At 43.8% G+C, this 19,757-nt stretch overlaps 1 protein-coding gene across 5 annotated transcripts in view; it reads right to left on the bottom strand.

The window, feature by feature from the left end:
• ZDHHC20 (zDHHC palmitoyltransferase 20) overlaps window positions 1–19,757 on the bottom strand; it is a 345,529-nt gene that overhangs the window by 49,633 nt on the left and 276,139 nt on the right. For 2 of the 5 annotated variants that reach the window (XM_077745443.1, XM_077745444.1), the window contains exon 1: window positions 8,513–8,531. The exons of 2 other annotated variants lie outside the window; for them this stretch is intronic. In XM_077745443.1, the coding sequence (XP_077601569.1) occupies window positions 8,513–8,525 (13 nt within the window). In that variant the 5' untranslated portion in view covers window positions 8,526–8,531. Of the gene's footprint in view, window positions 1–1,248; window positions 1,265–8,512; window positions 8,532–19,757 lie in introns of those variants that run through there. One more of the 5 variants, XM_077745448.1, reaches the window with a different exon arrangement.

The following is a 19,757-nucleotide window of genomic DNA, read 5'->3' as shown; positions in this document are numbered from 1 at the left end:
CCCCTCTCCCCCCCCCTCCCCCCCCCCCCCCCCGCTCCCCTGCTCTCTCTCCCTCTTCCTCTCTAAAAATAAATACATAATGACAACAACAGGCCAGATGTCGTGTGAAATGAATGGTTTTGTCTGTTTCTTTTTGGTGTCCTTAACTTCACCCTCTCGCTCCTACCCCCAACTCCTCTTCCCGTTATTCCACTCCAAGCGTAAAGGCCTGAATGCAGTTTGGGGGTGCGAGGGAGAGAATGGACAAGAACACTCAGATCTAAAGTATTCTGGGATTGGGAGGTACATTACTGAAGTCTGTCACTATGTTATGTCTGGGGTCACTTGACAAGGTAGTGACCACCAAGTCTCTCCCCTGTAAAGGCATAGATTTCACTTAACAGTCATGAAGATTTTTGTGCAGTGAAATGTTAACAATATGTGACTTTCTTCCTCCCCCCAAACTTTTTACCTAATGGTGTTAGCACCTGTTGATCATCTTTGCCTGAATCAATTATTTTGTAGAATTTAAAAATTACCATTAAAACCCTTCTATTACTTATTTATACACTTTGAAGCTGGTATTTTTCTATAAAGCACTTTCAACTGGTGATTAACTAGAACTTCCTAAAAAGGCAGCACAAAAACCTAATTACTGCCCTTTACCCATTTTCAGAACAGAATGTTGGTATAACATTCAAAGTCATTGTTGACAAATAAATTCAAATGTTCTCTTTTTGAATATCAATAAGGAATCGTATGGATTTTTTAAATTTAATGTGTCATTATCAACTACACTCCTTCTTTCTCATCTTTGGCCAATGCTCTTCCAACAGACTCCTGCAGCCTCCCGAGTTATCCCCGTTAGTCTTTGAGCACTTCTTTGCTGTCTAGAACAAGATGTCCCAGGCTCACTTTCTATCTTCCCTCCTGCAGACCGGAAATTAGCCATTTCTCCAAGGGCTACTGGTTCTGTTTTACTTTTTTTCAAGTAGGCTCTAACCCACATGTGGGGCTTGAGCTCATGATCCCCCCAAAATCAAGAGTTGCGTGCTCTACGAACTGAGCCAGCCAAGGTGCCTGCATCGGTTCCTTTTAGTGATACTTGGAAACCAAGCTTTGAATACTAGGGGTGCTCACAGCTACTGGACTTTCATTGCTTTTAGGCCCTTTTGGATGACTGAAATAGTGTTACACATCTGTATTTATATTCAGATTGATATTTCTTTTTTAAAAAAAATTGTTAATGTTTATTTATTTTTGAGAGACAGAGACAGAGTGTGAGCTGGGGAGGGGCAGAGAGGGAGTCACAGAATCCGAAGCAAGCTCCAGGCTCTGAACTGTCAGTACAGAGCCCGATGCGGGGTTTGAACTCACGAACCACAAGATCATGACCTGAGCCAAAGCTAGACGTCCAACTGACTGAGTCACCCAGGCGGCCCCACATTGATATTTCTAATTCAAATAGAACATTATAAAGTTTTCCCTTAATTTCCTTGGCGTTACATTTTTATCTCTCTGCATTTAGGTACAGTGAAAATCTAGGTTCCTAATTCACTTTTCAGCTCATCCTAAAATATAAATAAAATAGTTTAAAAACTGCATACTGGTTTACAATTTCTTTGTAGTTTAAAATTTTTGCTTTGTTTTGGCTTTAAACTATCCCACTAAGGAGTACAAAGCCACTTGAAACGACTCCTTCCTCGCTGTATATAGCGTCAATTTTACATAAAGTTAAGTTCATTTGTGTCGTGGGTCCAAATTTTACAATTTGCTTTTGCCTCCTCTTTAATTTTATTTTTTGAATATGAAAAAAAATATAAATGGTTTAAAAGTCGAAACTACACAAAGTCGGAAAGGCCTGGCTTTCCTTCCTAGTTACCCTCTCATTGCAGGTAACCATTTTCATCAGCCTGCTTTATCCTATTTCTTTTAGCAAAATAAACAAACGAAGACGTATTTCTAGTTGTGCCCTTTACACGCCTCCTCTGCATCTTGCTTCTCTCGCTTCCGGCCCAGAAGTCGCTGGGAAGTCACACGGAGCCCAGCGCTGCTCGTGCTCCCAAGCCCGCACGGACTCCGCCGCGAGGGCGTGCGGTCCCCACTCGGTCCCCACTCGGGGCCCTACCGACAGGCCTCCAGCCGCTACTGCGCCACCAGCGTGGCCGGGACGAAGCCGACGCCCGGGCTGCGTCTCTGTGGAAGTCCCTCTCGCTGTAATTACCGACAGAGAAATTACTGGACCAAAAGTACACCTGCCTGATTCCCCACGTCCCTGGCAGAGAGGCTGTGCCGTTCTGTGCTCCTACCAGCAAGGCTCCAACTGCCTGTCTTCCACCACCGACCCCACCGAGCGTTTCCAGACGTTTTGTACCAGGCGGCAATTTCACTTTGCATTTTCTACTACAGGAGAATAAGCATCTTTTCATATGCTGATGAGCCATTCCCTTCCTTCCTTTCCCCTGAACTGCTGCTGTTCACTAATCCTCTTATTTCCTAGCGGGCTTTCCTCACTCCCTGGTTCTAAGGCCATCCACCCATGTTTCCTTCTAGTGCTTGAAAGTTTTTACTTTTTACATTCAAATGTGGCCCATTTTGAAATGGCAGATTCCAGGGTGAGAAAACTATCAGATAAGCCTGAAAAACCAGGTGGTGCCAGAAAGTAAGGAAAGAAGAAATGACGGGGACAGAAACCAAACCGAAGGGGCTCCCAATGGCCAAATCCGGAGCCATATGAGCAATGAAATACATGCTAGATTGCAACCCATAAGAATCCATGAGACAACGGTGATATAAATGAATGACTGGGGAGGAAGGAAAGCTCTTCCTTAAGGCAGAATTCCATCAAATGTAGCAGAAATCACAGAAATAGAAAAATCACCAGCACGACCTGTTTCAGGAATGATGGAGAGATGCTAAAAAGACTTAGCGCAAATAACAGGAACAGGTTACAGAGTCTCAAGGTATTTTCCCACCACGACAGCTGTGTCAGCTTGGCTCTCTGGAATCAGGCGCAGAGACAGAATGTGGGGCACGAGCTGTGACCTAAGGAGAAACGCAACCGTGCTGCAGGCTTATCAGAACCTTGGCCGACTAGCGAGGGCTCTAAAGCAGCGGGGCCCCTTCTCACTCACACACTGGACACAGGCTGGCACAGGAAGGGTGTGCCCTTGGGTGCAATCAGTCATACTGAAAGAGCTGACAGCGAAAAGCTGACACAACCGAGCAGCAAGCCCTTCCTCCAAGGGCCTGTGTGTACACCAGGGTCTGCCCAAATGCCTACTAATTACCCAGAGACGCTGCACCCTTCCAGAATGGAGAAAGCTGGCGGAGACCAGCTGAACTGGTAACTACAGTTCACAGACTTAGAAGTGTACACTCAATGCCAGAGCACCACTTCTGTGGTATTCTTGCCCAAACTGTACACTTTGAATCTAATCATGAGGAGATATCACCTAATTTAAGGGACCTTCCACAAAGAAGCCTGTACTCTTCAAAACTGTTATGGTCATGGAAGACAGAGCAACTGAGGGACTCTTCCAGAATCTTCCAGAATAAAGGACACTAAGGAGACATGATAACTACTAACTGCAGTGTGTGATCCTTGGCTGAACTGTGGAGCAGAAGGGACTTGTGGGCAACTGGGGAAATCTGAATAAGGCTTACAGATTAGAGTGGCATTTTATCAATGCTAATTCCCTGATTTTGATAACTGTATCCTGATATTACATAAGAAAATGTTCTTTGCTATGACTAAATGTTGTGTGTTCCCTCCAACCCAATTCATGTATTTTTTGAAGATGGGGCCTTTGGGAGGTGATTGGGTCATGAAGGTGAAGGCTTTATGAAAGGGATTAGGGCCCTTATAAGAGACCTCAGAGAAATCCCTTGTCCCTTCCGCCATGTGATGATACAGTGAAAAGATGGCCATCTGTGAACCAGGAAGTGGGCCCTCCCCAGCCAGCACATCTGTGGTGCCCTGAAGTTGGGACTCCCAGCTTCTAGGACTATGAGAAATAAACTTCTGTTGTTTATAAGCACCTGGTGTGCGGTGTTCTGTTACAGAAATTTGAAGAGACAGACAAACGTGTTCTTAGGAAAGATCACTGAGGGGTATTTATTGGTAGAGGGACATTATATCTGCAACTTACTCTCAAACTGTTTCAGAGAGAGAACTAATGACAAAGGACATGTAGCAAATAATAACATTTAGGGAATCAGCGTGAAGAATATATGAAAGTTCTTCGGACTATTTTTCAAAAGTCTGAAATTACTTTAAAGTTAAAAGTTTAGGGATGCCTGCGTGGCTCGGTCGGTTAAGCATCCGACTCTTGATCTTGGCTCAGGTCATGATCTCACAGTTTGTAAGATCAAGCTTTGCATTGGGCTTTGTACTGGCAGTATGGGAGCTGCTTGGGATTCTCCTCTCCTCTCTCTCTCAAAATAAATAAGTACACATTTAAAAATAATAATAAAATTAAAATTTTGACACAGAAGAGAAGAAAAAACAAGACTGTATCCATTTGTAGTTTATTCTTGGAGTATCATGTGAGGTGTGGCCCGGATTTTCTCTCTCACCAAGTATCCATCCAGTTGTCCCATCTGTTCCTCTGTGATTTGAGACGTTACTTTTATCATGTTCTAAATTTCTATAATTACTATTTGTGGACATTCTATTCTGCTCCATTGGCCAATACATCTATGCACACACCATACCATACAATTGTTTAAGAGTTTATTTTCTAGAGCAGCTTTAGGTTCAGAGCAAAACTGGAGAGAGTAGAGCGAGTTCTCAAATACCTCCCTACCCCAATAGATTTTTTAAATTTAAGAGAGAGAGCACGTGCATGTATGCAGATCAAGGGAAGGACAGAGAGAGAGAGAGACAATCCCAAGCAAGCTCTGTGCTGTCAGCCCAGAGCCCAATGTGGGGCTTGATCCCATTAACCATGAGATCATGACCTGACCCAAAATCAAGAGTCAGACACTCAACTGACTGAGCCCCCCAGGCTTCCCTCAGCAGTTTTAATTACAGAGGGTTCGTAGTTTGGTTTTTGTTTTTTTTTTTTGATAGGAGAGAGAGAGAGAGACAAAGTGAGCAGGGGAGGGTCAGAGAGAGAGGGAGACACAGACTCCGAAATAGGCTCCAGGCTCTGAGCTGGCAGTCAGCACAGAGCCTGACGCGGGGCTCGAACCCACGAACCACGAGATCATGACCTAAGCGAAAGTCGGACGCTTAACCGACTAAGCCACCCGGGCGCCCCCCAGAGGGTTCGCAGTTTAAAATCTGGTGGGGTTTGCCCTCTTTATGACTCTCTTTCAGAGGTTTTCTGGCTCTTTCTTATTTGTTTTTCCCAATGACTTTTAGGATTGACTTGTCGAGTGCCAGACAAAAGAAAACTTTGTTGGGAATGGAATTCGTTTATATACTAAATTGAGGAGAACAGAATCTCTATACTGTTGAGTTATTCTATTCACGAACATGAAATAGGACATGTCTTTCCACTTATTTAAGTCCACTCTTGTGTTTTTCCAGAATGTTTACCCCTTACAGATTTGGCATATTTCCAAAGTATATTCTTAAGTATTTTCTCTTTCTGATGTTAGTGGAAAAGGAGACTTTCCTTCCACTATGTTTTCAAACAAACCATTACACATATACAGAAAGTACTGGCTTCTTGTTTGCTAATTTTACTCAATTCTTTTTGTTCAGATATTCTGTTATTGATCCTCTTGGCTATTCAATAAATACTCTCACATCATCTACACAAAAAAGTAGCCTTTTCTCTTCCTTTCCAATGTCTTATGCTTCTAATTATTTTCTCTCCACTGAATATAGCAACTGAATTTGTCAACACAGTACAATGTCACACAGCAATGGCCATGGTAACAAAGCATCTTACTTGTTCCTGGTTTTAGCGGAAACCGATCAAGTATTTTGTATGCATGCAATTTTATTCAAAAAGCCATTTATTACTATTTTATCAAGTCATTTTAAAAATCAGAAATAGGGGCGCTTGGATGGCTCAGTCAGTTGAGCACCTAACTCTTGATTTCAGCTCAGGTCATGTTCTTACAGTCTCTGAGTTCAAGCCCCACATCGGGCTCTGCACAGAGCCTGCCTTGGATTCTCTCTCTCTCCCTCTCTCTCCGGCCCCTCCTCTGTTAGCTCTCACTCACTCTGTCTCTCTCAAAATAAATAAACCTTAAAAAATAAAATTAGAAATAGATGTTGGTATTTTTCAAGTAAGTTTTTGTCATCTATAGTAATAATGACCTTTCTTCCTAAATGATGAATTTAACAACAAAAGGTATGTAGAAGAAATTAGCTGCTGCCTCATATCTACTGTACCACCACTCTTTCCAGAGGCACAGTCCCTTCAGTAGTGATGTGCTCCCCACCTTCCACCCCATCACCACTAGATGGTAGCTCTGTTTCCAAAGATCAACAAGTCTAAAAGGATTTAAATATGTATTTCACAAAAAAAGAATTCTATGCCAAAAAAAAAAAAAGTTTAGGAAAATACTGGGTGAAACAGAGTTACTGACTTAGTTATGGCAGGGTTTCTTAGAACTTGTAATATGCATAAGATACCTAGGAATACACTTAACGATAAAGATGAAAGATCTGTACTCTGAAACACCAGTGAAAGAAATTGAAGACAACACACAAAAAATAGACATTCCATACTCATAGGATGGAAGAACACATATTGTTAAAATATCGATTATTACCCAATCTACACATTTAATGCAATCCCTATCAAAATACCAACAGCATTTTTCAAAGAACTAGGACAAACAATTCTATAATTTGTATGGAACCACAAAAGACCCCAAATAGTCAAAAAAATCTTGAAAAAGGAAAACAAGACTGGAGTTATCACAATTCCAGAATTCAAGTTATATTACAAAGCTATAGTGATCAAAACAGTACAGTGCGGGCACAAGAAGAGACGCGTAGATCAATGGAAAAGAATACAAAGCCCAGAAGTAAATTCATAATTATATGGTCAATTAATCTTTAACAAAGCAGGAAAGAATATTCAATGCGAAAAAGACGGTCTCTTCACAAATGGCACTGAGAACACAGACAGCCACATGCAAAAGAATGAAACTGGATCAATTTCTTACACACAAAAATAAATTCAAAATGGATCAAAGACCTAAATATGAGACTTGAAACCATAAAAGAGAGCAAAGACAGTATCCTTTGACATTGGCCATAGCAACTTCTTACTAGATATGTCTCCTGAGGTAAGGGAAACAAAGTAAAAATAAACTACTGGGATTACAGCAAAATAAAAAGCTTCTGCACAGCAAAGGCAACAATCAACAAAACTGAAAAACCTACTGAATGGAAGATGTTGCCAATGACCTATCCAAAAAGGGTTAGTATCCAAAATTTATAAAGAACTTCTACAACTCAACACCGAAAAGACAAATAATGCAATTAAAAATGGGAAGAAGACATGAACAGACATTTCTCCATGGAAGACATCCAGATGGCCAAGAGACACATGAAGATCTGTTCAACATCATTCATCGTCAAGGAAATGCAATTCAAAACCACAGTGAGAAATTATCTCATTCTTGTCAGAATGGCTAAACTCGAAAACAGAAGCCACAAGCAGCACTGGTGAGGAAGTGGAGGAAAAGGAACCTTGTGCGCTGCGGGCGGGAACGCAAGCTGGTGCGGCCGCTGGGGAAGACGGGACGGAGGGTCTTCAAGCAACTGAAAACAGAACGACTCTATGATCCAGGAACCACACTACTGGGTGTTCACTCACAGAATATGAAAACACTAACTTGAAGGGATGTACGCACCCCTGCGTTTACTGCAGCAGTATTTACAACAGCCAACCATGGAAGCGGCCTCAGTGCTGACAGATAAGAGCGTAAAGAGGCTGTGGTATAAACTGACAATGGAGTGTTAGTGAGCCATGAAGAAGAAAGAAAGCTTGCCATTTGCAGCAACATGGATGATCTAGAGAGTATAATGCTAAGTGAAATAAGCCAATCAGAGAAAGACAAATAGCATATGGTATCACTCATATGTGGAATTTAAGAAACAGAACAAATGAACAAAGGGAGGAAAAAAAGACAAACCAAAAATAACGGAGTCTTAACTAGAGAGAACAAGCTGATGGTTACTAGAGGGGAGGTGGGGGGGACATGGGTGAAATAGGAAAGGGGATTAAAAGCACACTTATCTTGAGAAATGAGTAACATATGGGACTGCTGAGCCACTATATTGTATACCTGAAACTAATATAACAATGTATGTTAATTACACTGGCATTTAAAATTTGTAATATGCAACTGGCCACTGTACTATTGAAGATAAGAACTACTGTGTGAAGTACAAATGCATCTGACCATGTACATTTATACATCTTTGTATTCCCAGTGTCAAATACAGTACCTAAAACACTATAAGCACTTAATGTTTTGTTAAATGACTGAATCAACACGGAGATCTTTTTAAGGTCAGGAGCACATCTGTATTCAAAATTAATTGTTAGCTACCTACCACGTGAACACATTCAACTCTCTCCTACTGGCACAGGAATCGGTGCTATATAATCAATTCATCCAGTCAAAAAATATTGTTTGTTTTAGGTTCTGGAAATAAAGCAGTGAACATATAACTCAGGAGAGAAACACAAATAACTACATTAAGCAGTAATAAATGCCATGAAGAAAAACAACGCAGGGTAAGAAGAAAGTGAAAGAGGAAGTACTTATTTTCCATGGCGTAGACAGAAAAGCCTCACTGGTAGTAGAGTATTTTAAAGGAAACCTAGCCGCAGAGAACCGGCCATTCGGAATCTGGGAGGAGAGCATCCCAGGCAGAAAGACAAGGAAGCACAAAGGTCCGCAGGTGGGGCCCTGCAGGGTGTGACAGATAGACAGCAAGCAGCCTGTCTGGCTGAAGCCAAGTGGGCAAAGGAAGAGAGGAGTCAAAGCCTGCGGCAGACCAGAGCATGGAGGGCCTTACAGGCTACAGAAAGGGTGCTGGATTAAGCCACTGCAGGGTGCTGAACAGAGAAGTATTAGTCTTGCCTCGGATTTTAAATGATTCACACTGACATCGGGGTGGAGGGGCTGTTAGGAAGCTACCGTGTCTGTGTACGTGGCATTTGCCACAGCCATGACCCCTCCCTTCTCCTTTTTTAATACTTGTGGGAGGTATACCAGTTAGCCACAGAAAAATCCTGCGGTATCAGGAACAAGGAAAAATCAGTATAAATTCACACTGGTGACCTATGCAATCCACATATGCAAAAATAACCTTTTGATGTTGTTAATTCCTGTAGGTGCTGATGATATCCTTTTCAGGCAATCAGTTTAAAAAGCTTCCCTGAAGACTTCACACTTAATAAGTTCGTATTTGTTTTCACATGCTGTGCAACTAGCACGCTAACAAAAGTTTCTCCTCCTAGGGTTGCAACCGGGTGGGCCTGAGTCCACCTTACTAAGTATAATGAAGCACTGGAAAAAGTGAGAGAGCACAGAGAATAGGAATGCTTTCAAAATAACTTTAAACAATCCTTTATCATCAAGGCATGTGGATCTCTATTTTGGAGAAAGCTGTTCTCCACAGAACCATAACCACCCTTACCTGTGACCTACTGCTTCAGTTAAGTGGAGGTGCCCATCTGCTTAGGGAGACGGGATGCATATTTCAGCAGTAACCTAAATCTGTGTAGCTTATACGCTTATAAGAACAGTGTCAGGTATAAATCTTCTTAAAGCCCCACGTGACGTGGACTCCCTCTAGGACAACATACTGTCCCACACGCATACCCTGGACACAGCCAGCCGCTCAAGCAAGACAGGCACACGCTTTTGCAATATGATCTTCAGACACGGTCAGCTAAGAATAAGAAGACTGTGTCAGGGCGCTCTTTCACTCACTGAAGAACGGGGAGGAAGGGGTAATAACTCCAAGAATTAAAAATAAAGAAACATGGGGCACCCGGGTGACTCACTTGGCTAAGTGTCAGACTCTTGGTTTCGGCTCAGGTCACGACCTCGTGGTTCGTGAGGTTGAAACCCATGTCAGGCTCTGCACTGGCAGCATGGAGACTGCTTGGGCTTTCCCCCTCCGTCTCTCTGCGCCCCACCCCTGCTGGTGCTCTCTCTCCCTCTCTCTCAACAAATAAACATTAAAAAAATTAAAAATAAAGAAACAAAGAAAACTGCCCAAACAAAGGAAGACAGGAACAAATATACTAGCGGCTATTTCAATCTTCTCCCCATCTCCAGTAATATTTCAAAGCCTAATCTGCTAAGCACTTCACACTACTTTGTAAAACAGCTATTATTCCATTTTATAGCACGGCAACATGCTCAGGGAGGTGAAATAATGTATGAAGATCATTCAGCGAGGAGGCCAGTGAGGCAGCTGTGGAAACAAAGGAAAGAGGAGAGGAAATCAGGCCAGAGAAGTAACAGGGCTGCGGGGAGGAGCCCCGGGAAGGACTTCAGGTGTCCCCTGAACGAGGCTCTCAGAGAGGAGGGACGAATCTGCTGTTGATTTTGGAGGAATTATTCTGGCTGCTCTGGGGAGCACGGCCGGGGTGTGGGGGGAGGACGGGAAGGAGAGCCGAAGACGCAGAGCACTACGACGACGCAGACGCTGCCGTGGAACAAACTGCCCACAACGCAGTGACTTTACAAGACCACCAAGTATTCTTCCCGGTGACTGTGCGGGGTGGTCCAGGCTATGATCACCGGGACTGTTCAACACGCGGACGGGCTGGGGCAGGCGAGTCTGCGACGGTCCCCTCACACATCAGGCCTGTGGCACTAGCGCGTCTTGGCTGGGCCTCTCTCTCCGCACGTCCAACCTTCCTCACGGCAACCATCTGTCAAAAGAGCTCGGGCAGGAGAGGCACGCGGTCTTGAGGCCCAGGCTCCGAATCTCACACGTCACTTCCGTCACGTTCTGCGGCTCAAAGCAAGTACAAGGGCAGCCCGCATTCGCTGGGTCGGCAGAGAGACTCCCTGTCCTGATGACAGGACGTGTAAACTGTAATCCTGTTTTTCCATCAGCCTCACAAGACAGAGGTTATGGCGGCTTGAATGACTCTCGCTGCAGTGGGGATGGTAAGCAGGCGGACCGAAGGCCAGGATTTGTTGATTAACTGCATATGGGATGATTTTTCAACCACGGAACTAGAAGGATGAAACTCATTTACCGACCTAGGCCAGGAGGGGCTGGTTCAGGGCAGAGACGGACCAAGACAGAGACCCAGAAAGTGGTTAAGTCTGAGACGGCGATGAGATATCCCAGTAGAGAGGCCAAGGAGACGGTGGGGCTGGAGGCTAGAAGGCTGTATCTTCTTTGTCACAAACCAGAAGAGGCCAGGGGAGAAGGGAAGCTTTATCTGCATCACTAGGGCACAATCTTCTTCCAGATAGTCTGCACCGGTGTCTCAGCTGCCTAGCACCATTTCCTTCTTATTTCCTGTCTTATAAGAAACCAGTGAGATCGAAAGGATCAGTTTGTATAAAAGAATCTATAAAAGCTCTTTTTATTCATTTGGGTTTTTTTTTTAATATTTATTTATAGAGCTCTGTCAGACCAGTTTGCTTTCTGGTATCAACAGAGAATAATGTAAGAACAGATTAATTCACTAGCAGTGAAAAGAAAAAAATCTGTTCTTTAGAAAAAGAAAAAAAAGGGAAGGAGGCTGGGATAATGATAGAATGCAAATAAGCTTTGCAGGGCACTATAGCTTTCAAAAGGCAAGTTATTTAGAAAATTACTACACTCCAGGATCTGAGAACAGACAGGAAAAGGAAGTAACAAAATAGGAAGGTTTTTAAAAATATTCTAATTCATGTCTTAAATTCTCCTAGAATTATGTAAACCACTGGGGATAAGACATAGGGAGCCAGATTTTTCCCCTAAATAATATAAGCATAATTTCAAAAATTATGCTTGTTTCATTACTTGAAACAAAGGCTACAGACACAGAAGCAATAAGCAATATCAGCCAGGCTTCACCCCTGAGGGCCACTGAAATATTTGTTTGGTAATTACAATTTAATTAATATTGTTACTGTGGATGTTTGTTCTAACATATTCAAACACAATTCAAGTGAGTTTGAAGACCGTAACTGTATGATTCTACTCTACTGAACACACATTAACTGAATGTTCAAATAGAAATTAGACTCTCTAGGGATGCCTGGGTGGCTCAGTTCATTGAGTGTCTGACTTCAGCTCAGGTCATGATCTCTCAGTTCATGAGTTCAAGCCCTGCATCAGACTCTCTGCTGTCAGTGCAGAGCCCACTTCAGATCCTCTGTACCTCCCCCAACCCCCTACTTGCGCGCGTGCTTTCTCTTTGTCAAAAATAAATAAAAACACTTAAAACTGTATGCTATAAACCCTAACGCAAATCAGTAAAATAACAGGGTTACAGCTAATAAGCCAACAAAGGAGAGAAAATAGAATCATTTTAAAAAAATTGAAATTCAAAAATCATTTAAAAATTAACTCAAGGGGCACCTGTGTGACTCAGTCTGTTGAGTGTGGATTTTTGCTCAGGTCATGATCACTTGGTTCCTGAATTTGAGGCCCACATTGGGCTCACTGCTGTTAGCATGAAGCCGGCTTCTGACCCTCTGTCCCCCTCTCCCTGCCCCTCCACCACTTGTATTCTCAAAAAATAAATAGTAAAAAAACCTTATTTTTAATTATCTCAAAAGAAGGCAGAAGGAGAAGGAAAAGGGAACAAAGGATAGGGCAGATTTAAAAAATGTCAAATGAGAAGACTTAAACCTAACTATATCATAATCACATTCAATGTTACTGGTCAAAACACCTCAATTAAAATAGATTGTACAGCAGGGTGACTATAGTTGATAACAATATTGTATATTTTAAAGTTGCAGAGGGGCGCCCGGGTGGCTCAGTCGGTTAAGCATCCGACTTCGGATCGGGTCATGATCTACCGCTTGTGAGTTCAAGCCCTGCCTTGGGCTCTGTGCTGACAGCTGGGAGCCTGAAGCCTGCTTCAGATTCTGTGTCTCCCCTCTCTCTCTCTGCCCCTCCCCCACTCATTCATTTTCTCTCTCTCCCTCTCTCAAAAATGAATAAATGTTAAAAAAAAAAAGTTAGTTGCAGAGAGTTTATCTTTAAAGTTCTCAACACAAGTAAAAAAAATACATAACTATATGTGGTTGATGGATGTTAACCAGACTTACTGCAGTGATCATTTAATTATACCAAATATATTTATATTTTATTTTTTTAATTTTTTAATATTTATTTTTGAGAGAGACACATAGACAAGTGTTGTACACTTGAAACTAGTATAATATTATATGTCAACTATAAGTCTATAACCCCCCCAAAAGGGAAAAAAAGGCCAGACATTTCAGACTGAATTTAAAAAACAAAACCCANAGAAGGGGGGAAATGGTGGGGGAAAGGGAGAGAGGCAAACCATGAGAGACTCTTGAATGCTGACAAAAACTGAGGACTGATGGATGTGGGGGGGAGGAGGGATAGGCATGGAGGAGGGCACTTGTGGGGATGAGCACTGAGTATTATGTGGAAACTAATTTGACAATAAACTATTTGTAAAAAAAAATAAAAAATAAAAAACAAACAAAACCCAACTATATGCTGCTTGCAGGAAATGCATTTTAATTTTTTTTAAGTAGGCTTCACACCCAACATGGAGCCCAAAGTGGGGCTTAAACTCACATCCCTCAGATGAAGAGCTGGATGCTGAACCGACTGACCACGCAGGCATTTTAAATATAAAGACACAAACAAGTTAAAATGGAAGGACAGGGAAAGATCTGCCATGCTAATGTTAATCAAAAGGAAGATCAGTTGTAACGTTAATATCTGCCAAACTAGATTTGAAAGCAAACAATATCACCAGGGATAAAAAACTCATTTCAAAATGACAAAGGGTCAATTCACCCAGAGACCACAATAATCCCAAACATTATATGTACCTAATTACAGAGCTGAAAATGCATGAAGCAAAAACTGCCAGACTACGAGGAGAAACAAATGCGTAATTACAGTCCTACTTCCCTCAATAATCAGCTGATAGAACAAAGAACAAATCAGCAAGAACACAGCAGACCTGAAAACACCGTCAACCAACTTGCCTTGCCCTCTACGGTGCATTAGGACATAAGAGAAAACTTTACCTCATAACAAACAGCAAAATACACTACTCAATACACAATACATTTTTCTCAATTGCACATGAAATGCTTCTACCACAGACCACATTTAGGGCCATGAGACATGCGTGAATGCATTTTAAAGGACTCATGTCATGCAAGGTATGTTTTCTGACCACGTGGAATTGATTCAAAATCAATACTAAAGGTATCTGGAAAAATCCTCAAATAACTGCAAACTAGCATAGTTCTAAGATAACCCATGGGTCACAGATGAAATCAAAAGTGCAATTAGAAAATTGTTTTAACTGAATGAAAATGAAAGTACAACAATCAACTTTAATGGGATGTGAATAAAGCAGTATTTGGAGTAAATGTACAGGACTGAACACGCAAGAAAGGACTCAAATCAGTGACTTCAGTTTCCACATTAAGAAAACTAGAAAAAGAGGGGGCGCCCCGCGCCTGGGTGGCTCAGTTGGTTGAGTGTCCGACTCTTGAGTTTGGCTCAGGTCATGATCCCAGGGTCACGGGATGGAGGCCCACGTTGGACACCGTGCTGGGCATGGAGTCTGCTTCAGATTCTATCTCTCCTTTCCCTCTGCCCTTCCTCTACTGGCACTCTCTCTCTCTCAAAAACAAACAACAAACAAAAAACACTAGAAAAAGAGCAAATGAACCCAAAGTAAAAGGAAATAATAAATATCAGATGAGAAATCAATGAAATAGAAAACAAAAGAGGGGCGCCTGGGTGGCTCAGTCGGCTAAGCATACGACTTCGGCTCAGGTCATAATCTCACGGTTTGTGGGTTTGAGCCCTGCGTCCGGCTCTGCGCTGACAGCCAGCGCAGAGCCTGGAGCCTGTTTCAGATTTTGTATCTCCCTCTCTCTCTCTCTGACCCTCCCCTGCTCACGCTGTCTCTCTCTCTCTCTCTCTCAGAAATAAATAAAACATTAAAAAATTTAAAAAAAGAAAAATCAATGAAACCAAAAGCTGGTTCTTTTGGAATCAAAAAACACTGGAATCAACTGTAGCAAGACCCTGTGCTCAATGTTGATGTTTAAACTATTCATCTGGCCTCGTTCTAAATTTGAAGAAAGTATGAAGGAGACACAGGAATGTTGGATACACAGACTCAGAGGCCACCTTTCTAGTCTACTTCCTTCCCTCTGAAAAAAGCCGCACAGCCCACCCCGGGCACGCCGCAGGGCCCCTGCGGGCAACACTTCCTTCGGGAGTAAACGAAATGGGCCGAGGGCTCTCAGGCCCGCTGCATGCCGTGCGAGCTACACACCTGCTGCTGACATGTCTAAACGACCTGAGCGAGGCGTCCCCCTAACACTCGAGGAATCCAAATGAGCACTTCCCTCAGAAATAACCACCGGCACCAAAGTGTAAAAACGGGGCAACCCGCCCATAAATGCGTGTTTAAGTATCAGCCTTGGAGAAAAATCAAAAGGGTTCAGTTTAACTTAACATCAAGCACCAGTATTACTGATGACTTAATCGTTGTTTCTCCGCTTATCGCCCTTGTAGCACGGCCGCCTTCAGTTCATCACTTCCTGTCGTCCTCAATGTCGCTACGGCCGGTGGCACTACTCACACGTTTCCTGCGTGCGTGCGGAGTTACAAAACCAGAGAGCTACGGGCGCTGAGTGGAACGAGGGCCTCTCACAGACTATTTGTTTCACTGTCCTCCTGGGGGCCGGCGTCTTGACGGTCTATTTAGGAACCGCTGCTGCTACCTTTTAGGAGAACATCACCTGATATTATGTAACACAGAGAAGACTGAAACCTGCCTTCAGTGCACAGATCTTGATAAGCAAGGAGACTAGTCTTGCACAGCAGTTAATTTTAAAAGCACGGGCTTTAGAGCCAAACCCCTTGATTTCAAATGCTGATGATGCCATTTACTACTTGCATGACCTTGGACGAATTATTTAACTTTTGAGTATTAAATGAATTAACACAGTAAAGATGTAATCATCCTTTCCCATCTAGTTTGATTTTTAAAAAATTGCCAGGAAGGAAGTCTATAAAAATTATTAAAACATCACTTTTTATTTTACTTTCATGCAGTTAACATACAGTGTTAATTTCCGGTGTAAAATATACTCATTCGACAATTCCATACATTACTCCATGCTCATCAAAACAAGCGTACTCTTTAAAAATTTTTTTTAATGTTTTATTTATTTCTGAGAGAGAGAGAGACAGCATGAGCAGGGGAGGGTCAGAGAGAGAGGGGGACACAGAATCTGAAGCAGCTCCAGGCTCCGAGCTGTCAGCACAGAGCCCGATGCGGGGCCTGAACCCACGAACCGTGAGATCATGACCTGAGCCGAAGCCGGACGCTTAACTGACTGAGCCACCCAGGCGCCCCAAGACAAGTGTACTCTTAATCCCCTTCACCTACTTTACCCATCCTCTCACCTACCTCCCCTATGTTCTCTGTAATTAACAGTTTACTTTTTGGTTTGCCTCTTTTTTCCCCTGTTGCTCATTTGTTTTGTTTCTTAAATTCCACCTAAGAGTAAAATCATATGATATTTGTTTTTCTCTGACTGATTTCATTCAGCATAATACTCTCTAGCTCCATCCGTGCTGTTGCAAATGACAAGATTTCGTTCTTTTTTGTGGCTGCGTAATATTCCCTTGCATATATACACCATCTCCTCTTTATCCATTCATCAACCAATGGATACTTGGGCTACTTCTGTGGTTTAGCTACTGTTGTTGTGGGTTTTTAAAATTTTTTTTAAAAAATCTTTATTCATTTCTGAGAGAGAGAGAGAGACAGAATGTGAGTGTGAGAGGAAGAGAGAGAGGGAGACAGAACGCGAAGCAGGCTCCAGGCTCCGAGCTGTCAGCACAGAGTCCGACATGGGGCTCAAACCAACCGTGAGATCATGACCTGAGCTGAAGTCAGGCACTTAATCGACTGAGCCACGATGACGCCCCTGGAGTTTACTTATTATAAATAATGCTAAAACAGCACTTTAAGTAACACTCACATTTCACTCAATTTAAAGCAAAGTTATGTATTGATATATTGTAGTGGCAGGGTCAGTGTAATGAAAACATAAATATTATGAAAACATAAATATATATAAGTAGTAAAGGATAGTTTTACTATGAAAGTGAAATGAGCTTTTATGCTCAACCATACAGTCCCATGATACTGCCCACCTCCCAAATCCTCCCTAGTGAAACTCAGATAATTTAGAAGCATTAAAAATTTTTTAATGTTTATTATTTTGAGAGAGACAGACAGAGTGTGAGTATGGGAGAGTCAAAGAGAGAGAGGAAGGGTCAGAGAGAGAGAAGGAGACACAGAATCCACAAAAGGCTCCAGGCTCTGAGCTGTCAGCACAGAGCCAGAGGCGGGGCTTGAACTCACGAACCATGAGATCATAACCTGAGCTGAAGTCAGAGGCTTAACCGACTGAGCCACCAGGTGCCCCAATCTTATAAGTATTAAATGCAGGCCCTATGTAAGACCTTTCACTACTGAGTATTTTAAAATTCTGTCAAATGTGGAAACTAATTTGACAATAAACTATTTGTAAAAAAAATAAAAATAAAAATAAAATAAAATAAAATTCTGTCAAGCATTGGGCCTTCATGGGTGCAGAGTGTGTACCTTCATGAAATCCTGGGGTATGGTATGATCTCTAAATGATGGGCCTACGGCCTAACTCAAGTTCTGATCTCCAGAAAGGGCAGCCACATATCCCCGCCCAATCCCCTCCCCCTATCAGGGAACAAACAATGACCACTCCCCTGACTCCCTAAAAGCTACCTGGAGAGTGCAAGGATGTGGATCACAGCACATCAGCCACTCAGCTACTGCCTGACACAACCAACGGCCGCCCTGCGCGCCCAGAGTCCCCCTCCCACACCTGCAGACACACCTGTGCTCTGAGGTACCGAGGCTGGAAGGAGAGAATGAATGAAATGTCCCTCTGTCCACGGGAGCACACAGCACTTCCCAATTCCTGTTCCTTTCCCTTTCCTTACGCTTAAGGTCACCTTTCGACACTTTTGCCGAAAACCATCTATAGGTTAAGATGTGTGACTTCAACGTGACCGTGTTCCTTCACAAGCTTTACTTCAATGTCAGTGCGGAATTAGAATGTAGTGTAGGAATAATCTTCTGACAAAATTAGATAAATCTGCTGCAACTTCTGGAATAAACGCCCACTTCAGATTAAATAAGATCAAGTATGATCAGAGGCGGAAGAGAATCCTATGATCGCTATCACTTTCTGGAAGGAGCTTCAAGAAATACCTAAATCTAGTCATTTTTAATGGATTCAAACATTTTTCTTTTTTTTTAAATGTTTACTTATTTTTGAAAGACAGAGAGAGACAGCAGAGAGAGGAGGAGACACAGAATCTGAAGCAGCTCGAGGCTCTGAGCTGTCAGCACAGAGCGGGAGGCGGGGCTCGAACCCACGAACCGTGAGATCATGACCTGAGCCGAAGACTGAGCCACCCAGGCGCCCCTCAAACATCATTTTTCAATAACACTCAACAGATTACCTCCGTTATTATTTACAACTAACTTATTCGGGGCCTACCTGCAGGGATAGCCTCCCTTAGAACTGAACGTTCTGTGGGTACAAAACCATTTTGTTGAAGGTGGTTATTTTCGCTTAAAAGCCGACCCGTCAGCTTCCTGAAGCAGCGCTTTCTCCTCATTGTCTCACGTGCAGAGCCGGGCTGGGGGCTGCGGGGTCCCGCGCGTGCCGCCTGCGGGAGGAGCGGGCGGCCGCCTACTCGCCATTTCGTCCCGTTGGGAGCCGCCGACCCCGCGGGGCCCTTTACCGAGTGTCTCTGACGAGGGTCCTCCGACGGCTTCGGGCTCCGCCGGGAGACAGGCCAGGCCGCGCGGGGACGCTTCCAGCAACACCCCCAGCCCTCGGTCCGCAGTTTCCGCGAAGCCCTCGCGTCAACAGCAGACACACGGAGAAGACGCTAGAAAGGCCCCAAGTAGCGGCTCCCTCAGAGCCGCGGGGCCATTAGGGCAGAGCCGCCAATCCCGGCGACACCTCAAGCGACGTCCTGATTACAAACAGGTCCCTCCATCTTAACGCGGGTTCCTCGGATCAGAACCGCACATCCCTGAAGCGCACCCAGGGTTACTCCCTGTTGCTGCTGCTGTTGTTGTTCCGGGGGAACCTGATGAGAAGCCGGGGACGAGGCACGAACGAGAGAATCGCGGGGAACGAACGACGGCCTCAAACGCCCCGCCCATAGCCGCCGCCGGGAAAGAGGGACCCGGGCTCTCGGTCACCTCACTCGCTCCCTGGGTCTTCAAACAACATTCTGTGTAAGTTGCTGGGTTCAGGCTCGAAAGGAATGAACTTTAACTCGGGTCCGGCGCCACGAGGAGCCAGAAGCGGGCTCATTCGTGCACGGCCACACCGCGTGCCGTCAGCCGGGACGGCGACCACACCACCTGTCCCCCCGCGCGCCCCCGGGCCGCTCTTCGGGAACACGGCTCCTGCCCGCGCCGCTCGGGCGATTTCTTAATTTTAGGACATTAACAAAAGCAAAGACTGCAACACACACGCACGCGCGCGCGCGCACACACCTCGGACGGTGT

This window comes from Crocuta crocuta, unplaced genomic scaffold (genome assembly GCF_008692635.1).
Source record: "Crocuta crocuta isolate KB4526 unplaced genomic scaffold, BGI_CrCroc_1.0 scaffold258, whole genome shotgun sequence".
Classification (NCBI taxonomy): domain Eukaryota; kingdom Metazoa; phylum Chordata; class Mammalia; order Carnivora; family Hyaenidae; genus Crocuta; species Crocuta crocuta.
Note: the sequence above shows the minus strand (reverse complement) of the source record. Positions and strands in the feature narration are given on the sequence as shown.